The sequence below is a fragment of the Bemisia tabaci genome, chromosome 10, assembly GCF_918797505.1.
Source record: "Bemisia tabaci chromosome 10, PGI_BMITA_v3".
Lineage (NCBI taxonomy): Eukaryota > Metazoa > Arthropoda > Insecta > Hemiptera > Aleyrodidae > Bemisia > Bemisia tabaci.
In genome coordinates, this window is record NC_092802.1 from 35,968,327 (window position 1) to 35,982,234 (window position 13,908).

Sequence of the window (13,908 nt, forward strand, 5' to 3'; positions counted from 1 at the left end):
GGGACCTCCGAGTCAGCAGTCAGTTGCGCCGATAAACTTTTATTTTCTGCTGTGTACAGTATACTCTTCCTCCTCTGCTTTTTCTTATTTCTTTTCCTTTTCTCTTTATCGCTTATTTTTGGCGCGTATACGTAGTATACCGCCTTTGCGATCGTTTCGAACCCTGCTCGATACAATAACCGAGTCCCTTAGTTCCTTACCGAAAAGTGACTACCGCGAACTTCTGAGATTTTCCAAAGCGTGTAAAAAGTTTATTTATCCATCAATAATTATGATTTAAAGTTGTTTCTCATTCTGGGGCTCTCTAGTTTATGTGCAGTGAATACCAAGAGTCTACGTTACTTGGTTTTCTTAAAAAAAGCCTAAGAGTACGACGCGCTGATTTAAAATATGCATATATAAGCAGAATCAAGCGAACTGATTCGAGGATGGCTGAGCAGGTCGGCACTCTCGGAATGAGAATGTAACTCCTCCGTTTTGTTCAAAACGTTGCTTTGACAGATCTCCAAACCTCTGTTATACTTTTCAAAAGTTGGCACCCGTGCTCTGATAGTGCTGTTCATCTGACAACAATGTCAGTGTCAGCTGATAATAATATTTTTATCATATGAGGTTAATAAAAAGTTTTCAGTCAGTCTTTGACATCCTGAATAATTGTCTTGGTATTTATTTACTAACTTTACAGAATTATATTTTATTTCTTATTAAAACTAAGAAATACAGTGCAATCTGTGTAAGTGCAATCTGTGATGAGCCTCGAGACTCATTAGACCATTAGCTAAACGTGGCTCATACAGGAATCCACTTACCCCTCTCTTCCCCACGCTCCTGATCACTGCGTCGGCGTCTCGACGAACAATAGCTAATGACGGTCGCCAAGCTAGGCGGGATCCTCAGCCCCTCGCCCAATTACTTACGCTTCATTAACCATTTCACCGTCACGCTAGGATTCGCCCAATTTTCAAAAAAAAATTGTTTCGCGAGTTTTTAGCAATTTTTTCCTTACTCTCCGTTGAAACACGAATTAAAAGAGGTCTCATTCATAAAAATCGGCCAAATAGAAGAGAAGTTACAGTATTCGAAATCCGAAGAAATCAACAAAACTTCTCCAAACAAAAAATAAAATGAAGGGGGAAAAAAAGAAATGTATAAATTACAATTTAATATGATTGACCTCAGAATGTGACAAGCAATTCAATTATAAAAAGGAGAAAAAATTGAGTGAAATTACAAAAAATTAGCCTCTTGCAAGGGGCTTCCTTGTATGAGTTTTGACCTGAAGACAAGTAAATCCCGTTACATTATTAAAACGAAATTGACTCCATAGTTTAATGCCTTAGTTTCTTGAATACGATTATTTTAAGCTCTCGAAAATTTATACCAGCAATTTTACCCATGGGGTGATTTCCTGAGAGCTGATAATATCACGAATTTCTCATAGAGCCCTTCAAAAGTGGCTTGCTTTTTGGGCAGCCGATTCGGCCATCAAACCGGGGTTTAAATGGAAGCTGATAATAACACAAAGCTCTGAGAAAAATTTTGAGATGAGTATAGGAACGGTTTGTAAATTACGAGGAGAGGCGGGCATTCTGTTCAGCATATCGATACATAAGTATTTTCACACGTAGAATTTAATTTTCACGTCAGGGAGTCGACATATTTTGATTTTTTCGATTTTATACGGAAAATGTATGGTTTTTCGGGATTGAAATTACTTACAATTGTTTCATGAAAAATGAATGCATCCAAAATGACTATAGCATTTTTACTTTCACATACGTGCACTCACTAAATCGATTGGTAAATTCAAAGAGTGGATACATCGACCTGGTATATCAAGTTTCTGCAATTTTTCACGGCAAATCGGTAGATTTTCGGGATGTGGATTGCTTACTTTCAATTCATGAATGAATAAAGCATGGACATGGTTAAGCTTCTTTGCATGAAAAGACGTTTAAAATAAAAAAATCAAGACATATTTAATACAATAGCATTTATATCGAGTAAATCTCTTTTCAATAATATAACGGGATTTATAATACCGGTGATTTGGGTATTTTAGCCCCAAAATACCTTTAAATCGACTTTATCTTCTAGGAGTTCGACAGAATTTTTCCTTTCTTCGCTTAAATTTTTCCGTAGCACTTTTCTTCAAGAATCTGATAAGATTTTGCTTGAGGCAGATCAAAAAACTTAAATTTGTTCGAATAGCTTTCTAGATTCACAATACACGGTCTCGTCAAGGTGCGTCGTTGACCTTGCACTGTTGGATCGTGAATTCTCTTGTTGTGCTGCTTGCCTTTTTTGAAATCTCTGTAAATGAAAACTAAAGGGGTTGATATGTGCGAGTTAATGACGCGCCTTATCAACACATTGTGTTGGAGTTCACTGCTTGTTTCTTAATACTTTTATTTTCTTCCTGTCTTTCCATGTATGGTCCTCGCCAAATATTCCCCTTGCGATTCCATTCCCAACGTTTTTCCAGAGTATTAATTCGAATTAATCGCGTAAATTAGACAGCTTCGGTCTGAATCAAGAAACGAAACGCCGAAAAAAACAGCCAACTGACCCCTTTTCGCGAAAGGAAGTGCGCAGAAATGACGGTTGAATTCATATTGCGGCATCGGATATTTTCCAATCCGAGTTGCCGTTTCACCTATAAAATTTCTCTATTGAATAGAGCGTTTTGTGGAGAGGAAAAGGAGGAGGAAATCCGGCAACTAAGGTTTCAATTCACTTACTTAGTATATTTTGAAATTGTTGTGACCGCGCTGTGTTTTGGCGCAATGCGTGAAGTATTCCTTCATTCTTGTAGGCGCTATGCGTGCCTCGTCGACCGCGGTGGACCGCGTTTTTGACGCAATGCGTGAAGTATTCATGCAGTTATGTAGGCGCTATGTGTTTTAGGTCGACCGCTGCTGACCGAGTGACCGCGCTGTGTTTGGCGCAATGCGTAAAGTATTCCCTCATTCTTGTAGGCGCTATGCGTGCCTCGTCGACCGCTGTGGACCGCGTTTTTGACGCAATGCGTGAAGTATTCACGCAGTTATGTAGGCGCTAATATGTGTTACATGCGACCGCCGTGTTGAGGGCTTCTCCCTTTCATCTCAAGTCCTCGTCATCATTGCTCTCTGGCGCCGCGCCACTCCAGGCCGAATTGCGTGTTTGATTTTCTCTCTTAACTCGACTAATTAAAGGTGCTGTCTCTTGTATCGCCGAAAGACGACAAAATTAGAAGTTACTGTACTCTCAGGAAATGAGAGATTGTGTCGCCTTTTCTCGTTTGTATTTTTTTTCTGAATCCGTTTATTTTTTTTTATACCAACATTAATAATCCATTACCAACAATAAACAATATTAATCCGAATTAATCGCGTAAATTAGACAGCGTCGGTCTGAATCAAGGAATGAAACGCCGAAAAAACAGCCAACTGACCCCTTTTCGCGAAAGTCAGTGCGCAGAAATGACGGCTGAATTCATATTGCGGCATCGGATATTTTTCAATCCGAGTTGCCGTTTACGTATAAAGTTTCTCTCTTGAATTGAGCGTTTTAAGGAGAGGAAAACGAGGTAGAATCTGGCAACTCAGATTTCAATTCACTTACTTAGTGTATTTTGAAATTGTTGCTCCATATATGAATGCAGTCTCATAGGACCGTATATATTGAGTCGACTAAATTAAATTTCTCCAGAGTTGATTCATTTGAGGCTCTCCAATTTATTTACTAGGAGCCACTACTTCAGCGCATATTATACGGCTCTATACAGTGTATCGATGGCGAAATTGCAGAAATGTGTATCTCGGTTACAGTGTTTCAAAATCTCCCGTCCTTTTTTATTTTTTAAAAAGGGGCTGAACCATCGCCAATTCGCCATCGCCTGAAATTTTCATCAAATATTTTAACACAGAGGAGAAAAATCACCGAAGTTGTCAAGAATTGACGTTTCGTGGTTTTCCATGTGAAAAATAAAATATGACAAAAAGTCCGCAACGCCGCAAACCGATGCACGCATTTCTGTAGTTTCCCCATCGATATAAATTTGTGTATGTTGAAGACCAAAAGTAAAATCAGGCATTTTGTCAAATGCCTGGGCAAATAGTCAAATATTCGAACTTAGATTGAAATTCTAATTCTTTTCCTAATTTTAGACAAAATAATTCATTGCTCCTGCAAGAAAAAGTTCTCGGTAAAAATTTGCATCACACTATAGTATTTTGAACAATTTTTAGCTCCTGAACAGACACTTATCTTGAAATTTTCCGAATGTCATAAAAATACAGAATTTTTAGAATTTCAACATTTAAAAATAGGGAAACGATTGAAGAGGAAGAGATAAAAAGATTTCGTAGGTTATTTTTCCAAAAATAGTGAAAACTCGTGAGCTCTTTGCCATAAATTCACAAAATTGTATAGACCGTCAAAATTTAACTATCTGCCCAAGCATTTGACAAAATGCCTGATTTCACTATTTGCATGCGACATGTACATAGCGTATCTTATCAACCAACTTGTGAACTTTTTACGGATCAACAGATCGTCATTTCCTCTGTTGTCTTGCAGAGCCCGCGCTTCTCACGACGCTGGCAGTGTTTAGCAATGGGCTGATTATTGAAATTGATGGACAAAGCGTTAGATAAAGGAGACCAAAAGAAAATGGAATGATCCTATCGGTTGAAACGGAGGGTTCTAATAGACTAAAGGGTAAAGTGATGAACTGACCATGCTATGGGCCTCTCGTAGGTTGCCGTAAGCCGCAGTCTATCGCTTACTTCCTATGTCCACTGCAACCCCTCTCATCTACCAATAAGATCGCTCCATTTTCTCGTTGTTTTTTTTGCCTATAACTTTGTGTATCACTTTCAATAATCAGCCTGCAGCACTGCTTAATGTCAGAGACAAAGAGGCTATGACTATTATTACTGTGCACTAACTTTATATTTTTTGATTCACAGGGGCCTTCAGGCTGTACGATGTTGACAATGATGGATTCATCACTCGAGAAGAAATGTATAATATTGTAGATGCTATTTATCAAATGGTGGTAAGTAAACTAATACTAATAGTACCTACTAATGATGGTGGTATTGTCATGATATTTAAGCAATGCTGACGCTGGAACAGGAAAAGTATCCACCACGATCGTAATGATTCTAACTTCTCCAATGAAATTGTACATTCTTCAGTTCTCTTTGTATAAGCTATTGTAATATACCCAACAAACGTTATCTTTGTGGGTAGAATAAGTAGTAATTTGTCTAAAGGGCAATGCCACTTATATGAGTTTATTGCATACATCTTGAAATAGTCATTTGTGAAATGTTGATGCACTATTTCCTGGTAAAAATTGGCAGTAGAATCTGTGTTCCAAAATACCATAGACCTAAAGACGGCTGTGAGATTTTCAATAGCTTCTATAGCCGGATGCACAATTTCTTATAGCCTTTTATAGCCGATGGCGATTAAGCAACAGCCAGGCGATAAGTTTATGCTAAATGTTACTAATAACGGATGCTAGGATTATTGAGTTTTTGGACTACCGCTCTATTTTTGGGCCATAGTATCTTGATTTATTTTGCGCGGAAAGCTGCGTACTTTTGAAGGATGCCTGCCATTCCTGATATGTTGGAGCGCCTTCAATTTCGTATGATACTGTGCAATACCTCTGGTGTGAAATAGTTGCTTCAAGCGCCGTGGCACGCTGCGGCGCACGGTGGATCGAGTCAATGGGAGGGGTCGGTCATCGCGCATCACGCGTCTTATTTTCTTGATTACGGAGATTTCCCACCTTAGAATAGAGCAAATTACACTCATCTGATGTATTTTTCGTCGTAGATTCCATTTTTGATCATTTTTCAGCCGAATAACGAGTTTTAATACGAGTTTGACACACTTTTTCATGACTATTGAAATTGGGATCCTTGATAGCTGTTTTTTTACGTTACTTTCGGCGAATGGGACCGTAAGCATCTTACATAAAGAATAATTTGCAGAACTTGACTCAAGAACATTACTTGAGGAGTGAGGGAGGGCGGCTTTACAGCCCCTCACCACGAAGGTTGCCATATTTCTTTCGATTTCTGCTGACATCGTTTTTTGTTCATGTTAATTGGTTTCTCGCAATTGCATACTGGCACATATACGGAACATTCTGATAATGTTCATTTTTCTTCTCTTTTTCTCCAGCCAGTCAATAGACGTTTTCATTTTTATGAACTCTCTACTCTTTCAGTTATTCAACAAATATTCATATTTCAAAAAATAGATCAATATATTAAAGAAATAAAAAAGAGATGTATATACTGTAGCTTCTTTTTATCGAGTCATCTAGAATATTATTATAGGTACTTATCACCACATAAAAAAAATTGAATGTGCAGGGAAAAAAAAATTATATCATCTTCCATTATTTCGTTTTGTTCCTCGATGTTTGGAGTGAAGTTTGAAACATATTTATTGAATAAATATTAAAATAGGAGGAAAATTATTTTTCATGCAAGTTCTGATCCCTTGAAGAACCTCTGAGAAGGACTATTGTCTCTTAAAGAAATTTCTTGTATTTCTTCTTTTTCAACCCACAACCAATTTTCACTTCCTCGCTACCCTAGGGTAGAGAAAGTATTGTCATCCTCCAAGGGGGGAAAAAAAGTTGAAATTTTATTTGTATGGAGCTCATGAAAGAGTTCTAGGTATGTTGCAGACATTTTGCAAGAAACGGGACGTGTGAAATATACAATGCGCAAAACATTACCTTAAACTTTATCGCACAGTATAACGCTGATCGAATCAGCTTCAAAGACTAACAGAAGGCTAATGTATCGTCCAAAAATATCAACAAGTAAGCCAAAATCAGTAATCAGTAGAAAAATTATCGAGATTGAAGGATATCGTGTGATGCACGATTTTATTGATGACAATAGAGCAAGATCGGATTCCCAGCAGGCGCGACTTCCTATCATTCAAATGGACCGTTTTCGCAGATTAGCGGATATTAGCGGCTAATTATTCCATAATATCATTCCTGATAGTGTACAGGAGGCAACCCAACAAAGGATTTTGCGGACACTTGTGGACATTTTTTTATCGAGCTATTTTAACATTTTTTGGGCGTTTTTTTTAAAGCAAGCTTTGGAGGTGGTTTGTGGTCCTCCTAAAAATATGCCAATGCACATTAATGATATACCAAATGTTCCTTAAAGGGAGGAGAATAAGCATGTTTAATTGAAATTTTGATTTATCTGCCACAGAACTCATGCAAAAGCGAAATAAGACCTTGAGAATTAGACGGCAAATTTGATACCACCTGCAATGTCAGCTTTAGGCAACCCGCATGTCAAAGCGGAAGGGTTCAAAGATCCTAGAATCGTGGATACATTCATTTTGGAAGCTTAACTACTAGAAAACCAAGAAAAAATATTTAAAATCAGACTTTTTTTTTGGTCGCCCATGACCGACCTCTACCATTGACTCGATCCACCGTGCGGCGCGGCGGGCGGGTAGCCAGCGCGAAAAGCGTATTAGCGCAGCGCCTACAAACCTAACAGGGATACTTCAAGCACTGCGCAATGCGTGAAGTATCCCTGTTAGGTTTGTAGGCGCTAGTGCGCGCTTAACTCTGGCAGCACGCCGCTCCGCTCTGTATTAGGCTCCAATATATAATCTCGCGGAGTCAGCGTTTTTCAACCCATGATTTTAAAATGTTTGCACATCCTGTATGGATTATTCTCATTTTAATTGATGAAAAAAAATATGTATGAAAGGAAAATATAATGTGTGTTTTGTAAATATTATGGTGGTTCCGTATCAAACTTAATGATTTCCAAAGCGCACGAATTTCTACACAATTTCTTATAGCCTTTTATAGCCGATGGCGATAAAGTGTAAAGCCCGGCGATAGGAGCTATAGCCCGGCTGTATACTTTTTTTATCGCTTCGTATAGCCCGGCTATATGATTTGCTCCGCTTTCTACAGCCAGCTATATGATTTTCTATTGCCTTCCTTAGCCGGCTATAAGAATTCCTATGGTATTTTAAAACGCAGCTCTTATCGCCAATTTTTACCAGGGTGATTTAACGACGGCGGAAGTCCGCAATCACATATCTCTAAGTTATTTTTTTAAAGAAGAACAGATTGATTTCATTCCTTGAAGTTTATGCAGAAAATTTTTCGCACAGAGAAGAAAAATCACAGCAGTTTCAAAGAATGGCCGTTGAGTAGTTTTCCGGTTAAGAAATAAACTATGACAGGAAGTCTGCAGCGTTATGTGAACCGAGTTATGTGATTGCCGACCTACACCGTCGATAATTATTTCCATTAGAGCTGAATGTGCCTATACTGCCGGGATAAAGAAAAACGTAGTATGAAAATGCGAGGGTTACCAAATTTTCTCCCATTAAATGTTTATTTTTTGTGGAAAAATATGAATTTTTCTCCTTGATATTTTCAGGAACTTCAGAAGAAATTGCAAACAAAATTACATGAAAAATTGAAGTAAAAATATTGACATGTTTACCGAGAAATCCGTGTTTTATCAAAGGAAATCTGGCAGCACCTGAAGGTTCATACGGCGTTCTTCCTTAGCACGGCAGTATATGGTAGCTCTTATTTCTCAAGAGGAATCATACAGCCCTGAGCACCCGCACCTCGGTTTACATATTTATTGAGATCATGCAATCGCCATCGTTCATGAGCCACCATTTGAAAACCTTGGGGACAAACTTATCCTTTATCTCTTGGTTGGGTATCCAAACCAGATGGCAATATTCACCGGTCTCATCCACATCCTCAGCAAAGTCCAGATACCCTGCCATGACCAACAAACTATACCACATATCTCTGAATCCTCCGAAGATCTCCATGAAATTTATCTCCTCGTAAATCCTGTAAAAAAAATGTGTGAGCCTTTCAGAGACTTCTGCAAACTTGTAGAATCTGCCCGAAATAACCTTGTGCACTAGGATGCTACGCAATATTCAACATGGCCGACGTACGGTGGATCCAGTCAATAGGATAGGTCGGAAAGGAAACTTTAAACGCTCACAACTCCGTTTAGACAAAACTTTGAGGTTCTAAAACTGGTTTCATTGTTTCCCGTAAAGCGTCAAAATTTGACTACCGGTCCAGGCATTTGATAAAATGCCTGATTTAACTAATTCCCTTCGACATCTATGTATTCCGTAATTTTTTTTTTCGTGGATATTTGCGTACTCTCCCCATATAGGTACACACGGAGAAAAAAACCTCGTGCGTGGGACCCGACGTTTAGGTCATATGGATCTCTGCAGTTTTCAGATTGAGCATCTGAACACTTTAGGTCTAGCTGTCGAGGTTCGGATCACACATCTGAAACTTCAGTTCTTACATCTGAAGTACTTCAGATGTGAGAACCGAAGTTTTTCGGATGTGAGAACCGAAGTTTTTCGGATGTGAGAACCGAAGTTCTTCGGATGTGAAAACCGAAGTATTTCAGACGGAAGAACTGAAGTTTCAGATGTGTGATCTAAACCTCAGCAGCTGGACCTTAAGTGTTCCAATGCTCAATCCGAAAACTTCAGAGATCCATATCCCTGCTAAAAATGGTGAGTACAAATGAGTAGAAAATCATAGTCGTATGAATAGAATTTCAATTCATATGATTAGAATTTCAACTCAGATGAATAGAATTTCAACTTATACGAATAGAATTCAATTTATATGAGCAGAATTTCTTTATTCACTTTTTGCCGACTCACATGACTAGAGATTCCAACTCACATGAGTTCAGCGTTGAATCTACCGTGTCCGATGTCTCAGAAACTAGTCACCGCATCAAAAAAATTATATAAGAACAAAATGTTCTTATTTTTAAAATTTACATATCATGTCGGTGTCTCCTGGTCAAAAACACCACTTCTGAAAAATGAAAAAAATTGAATTCATACGAGTTGAACTTTTCTACTCTTATGAGTAGAATATTCTAGTGATATGAGTAGGATTTCTACTCATATAAGTATGAAATTCTACTCATGTGAGTCGGCGAATTCTGAATAGCCTACTCATCATTTTTAGCAGGGATGACCTAAACTTCGGGTCCCACGCACGAAGTTTCTCTCTCCGTGCACCATCTTTAGGTATCTAGCTTCAATATGTGTCGCTGCTATACCGTTACCTGTCGACGATGAGCCCCTTGTTCTGGAGGTGGTGCAGGTCCTCCACCATGGGTCCCTTGGAGACCCGGACATCGATGGTGAGGGAACTGGCCGAGTCGAGCCAGTACTGGTCGAGCTGACCGTCGTGGACGAGGCATTTCATGATGGAGTGCGGGTTGAAGAGATTGTGCTTCCCCCAAGCGAAGCCGTTGTAGTAGTGCTTGATCTCCGCAGCCGGCATGGAGGTCGGACAACGGGCTAGCAGTTCGTCCACCTCCGGCTCGGTGAACCCGAAGTGCTCGGTGAACTTCTCCGAGTGCAGGGAGTACTGAGCCACGCTCACGTTCGCCCGTTTGAACGGGTTGGCTTGCTCGAACAACACCAATCCTGCCGGATACGAGGATTAATTCAATTTCACGGAATGGAGATGTTGCATGTGTGAGGGATTTGCGATTTGACTGTTGTTTCTTATGCAAAAGTTCGCGAGAAACACGATGGTGCCACTGGTTTTCTCTGAAATCATCTCCCAAGCTCAAAAAAATCTCTGAAGTGAGGCCAAAATGGAGGGGATATCCCGCCCTACCCTGAGAGTCCACCTCTACATCAAAACAAACTCTCCATGCAAAGATAGGGAGCAAATACATTGACAGGGCTGCCACTTCATTTGGGGACTCCAAAACTGAAAACACGGCAACCCTGCTAATGTATTTGCTCCCTATCTTTGCATGGAGAGTTTGTTTTGATGTAGAGGTGGACTCTCAGGGTAGGGCGGGATATCCCCTCCATTTTGGTCTCACTTCGAGAGCTTTTTTTGAGCTTGGGAGATGATTTCAGAGAAAACCAGTGGCACCATCGTGTTTCTCGCGAACTTTTACATAAGAAACAACAGTCAAATCGCAAATCCCTCACACATGCAACATCTCCATTGCAGGGTCGAAGTTGCACAGTGCAGCGAAAATATTGTAATAATTTTGCAATATAATGCAATAAAATTGCAATTTTTTACTACACATAAAGAGAAGCACGGGATTGTTGGATGATATGGGCATTTCCAATTAATTGAGGTAGTACCCCAATATTTGATAGTGCCCCTTATAAATGAAATTACGAACCCAACTGTTGCGGTGCTGCCCCACCTTGAGTTGCGGCACTACCACATTCAATTGGAAATGTACTTATCATCCAACAAATTGGGGTAGTACCACAATTTTAGGGATAACCCCCTTTTTCCGTGTATGCAGTTGTGACATGGACATGCCTGCATAATTTGTTCTGTAATGCTGATTTTAGACGATCTGCAGAATGAGTACCATGTGTGTGAAAGGTAGGCCAGTTGCAATGCTAAAAACAATTGCAACTTGTTTCAATTCAATCGCAATAAATTTGAATAAGAGGAACCCCTTCAATCAGAGAATAGACAACATACACAACACTCCAGTACAGCAGCTTTGATTTTACCGTGTAATTGCAATTATTCCAATCTGTACCTTGGGCCTGCAGGCTGATTATTGAAAGACAAAAGTATAGGTAAGGAAGACAAAAGAAAAATGGAACGATCCTATTGATTGAAACGGGTGTTTGTAATTGACTAAGGCGAAAAACGACGGACTGCCTAAGGTCTCTCATGGGTTGCCGTTATAGCTAGTCTATTACTTGCCACCTTCGTCCATTGTAACCACCCACTTCCACCAATAGGATCGCTCCAGTCTCCTCTTTGTTTTCTTCGTCTATCAGTGTCAAACATCAGTCCATAGAAAGCTCAGAGCCGGTTGTACTACGATGTCCTGCGAAGGAACAACGTCGTAAGAGCCATCAGGCATTGGCGCATCCCCAAATTTCTTTCGACGATAAATCACGAATTTTATGGAAAACTTGTGAATACTTCTCTTCCGATTAATATGAGAATTTCGTTCGTAATTTGATCTAGGAATGATAATCTCGAAGAAATACGTCCATAACTTTCTTCAAAAATAAATATTTTCTTGGAGGAAATTTGGCAACATTCGAACGCTCATAAGACGTATTTACCTGTAGTCAGAGAGCCGGACAATGTTTAGTGACAGACTTACGACACGATTTTTGACCACTTAAATCTGCACTGACACGAAAAACGGGTGTCTGTTAAGTTGTAGTGTGTGCTATTACGTGGCAGACAACCTTTTTCCGTGTTAGTGCAGATTTAATGGTCAAAACTTGTGTCACGATTTTGTCACTAAATATCTACTGGATCTTGGACTACTAACACGGCAGCATGGTCAACCCGTAAGAAAATTAATCGGAGAACCCTGCTAAAAATGGTGAGTACAAATGATTAGAAAATCAAAGTCACATGAATAGAATTTCAATTCATATGAATAGAATTTCAACTCATATGAATATAATTTCAAATTATATGAATAGAATTTAACTCATATGAGCAGAATTTCTCTATTCACTTTTCGCCGACTCATATGACTAGAGATTTCAACTCACATGAGTTCAGCGTTGAATCTACCGTGTCCGATATCTCAGAAACTAGTCACCGCATCAAAAAAATTATAAGAACAAAATGTTCTTATTTTTCAAATTTACATAACATGTCGGTGTCTCCTGGTCAAAAACACCACTCCTGAAAAATGAAAAAAATTGAATTCATATGATTTGAACTTTTCTACTATTATGAGTAGAATATTCTAGTGATATGAGTAGGATTTCTACTCATATAAGTAGGAAATTCTACACATGTGAGTTGGCGAATTCTGAATAGCCTACTCATCATTTTTAGCAGGGAATCAGCTAAACGAACCTGTAACAACACATTTGTGCACGAACGGGGAGTTGACACTAAACGCGAAGATATCCCGAAAAAGCCGTATCACACCCTTCAGCTCTTTCTCCTTCTCCATGAGCTCCCAGTAGGAGCTGATGATCGGTGTATCGTAGTCATCGATTAGGAGGACGACGTTCTTGTTCCAACGTTTGTGAAGGAGCGTGATGAGGAAACTGATTCCGCTGCGCACGTCGTGTTCCGTGAGATCGGCCACGAGGTATCTCTCGAAGCGAGCTTTTTCTTCGCCGTGGAGGAAGAAGTGTAAGTACCCGTGGGTTCGGAAAAGTTGCATCAGTGTCACTTTGAGTACGTTGAGAATGCGGGCGTAGCCGTAGCCTTTGATCGGCTTGAAGCTCACGGAGATCACTGGGTACTTGCCCATGTGCTTCATCGCCTGAAATTATTATAAAATGTGTATTTTTGCACTGAAAAAAAAAAAAAAAACACATTGGATCTTGAGTCCAGACTCTTAAAACATTGACAAGAAAAAGGACCCTTGATTCAGACCAGGAAATGTTTTTAGTCTCGACTAATGTCTTATCATTTCGACAGAATGGTTTACTCTGTCGAAACGGATTCGATGTATTTATTTCGACGTTTCCTCCACGAAATAACGTAACTGTATTTCAGTGTTGCCCAATGTCCTCTCGAAAATTGCATTTTAACCAGAAGAATCTGGGGCATTTCTGAATGAAAATTTCACTGAATTTTCCTCTAATCTTTTGCAAAAATCTGTAAAATTTTCGACGAAGATCGCACAAGTATATTATTTTAAAAATTCGAATTGTTGGACTCGATTTAGCAACCTTAGGATAGAGATACACTGGGAAAAAAACACATTGGATCTTGAGTACAGACTCTTAAAAACATTGACAAGAAAAAGGACTCTTGATTCAAGCAGATTTAAGCTGAAATCAAAAGGAAATCCGCTCAAATTAAGAGGCTTGGTTCTTGATTTAAGCTTAAATCGG

At 39.3% G+C, this 13,908-nt stretch overlaps 2 protein-coding genes across 3 annotated transcripts in view; one reads left to right on the forward strand and one right to left on the reverse strand.

Moving 5' to 3' along the window:
• LOC109033252 (frequenin-1) overlaps nt 1-13,908 on the forward strand; it is a 282,836-nt gene that overhangs the window by 214,414 nt on the left and 54,514 nt on the right. Inside the window, exon 8 of the mRNA XM_072304796.1 lies at nt 4,956-5,044. Within this exon, the coding sequence (XP_072160897.1) occupies nt 4,956-5,044 (89 nt within the window). The remainder of the gene's footprint in view (nt 1-4,955; nt 5,045-13,908) is intronic.
• Nucleotides 1-13,908, reverse strand: part of LOC109033251 (uncharacterized protein in vnfD 5'region) — a 63,257-nt gene that overhangs the window by 42,785 nt on the left and 6,564 nt on the right. The window contains exons 3-5 of one of the 2 annotated variants that reach the window (XM_072304794.1): nt 12,914-13,331; nt 10,149-10,515; nt 8,644-8,881 (exon numbers count right to left, since the gene is read on the reverse strand). In XM_072304794.1, coding sequence (XP_072160895.1) covers nt 8,650-8,881; nt 10,149-10,515; nt 12,914-13,331 — 1,017 coding nt within the window. In that variant the 3' untranslated portion in view covers nt 8,644-8,649. Of the gene's footprint in view, nt 1-7,169; nt 8,882-10,148; nt 10,516-12,913; nt 13,332-13,908 lie in introns of those variants that run through there. The other variant, XM_072304793.1, reaches the window with a different exon arrangement.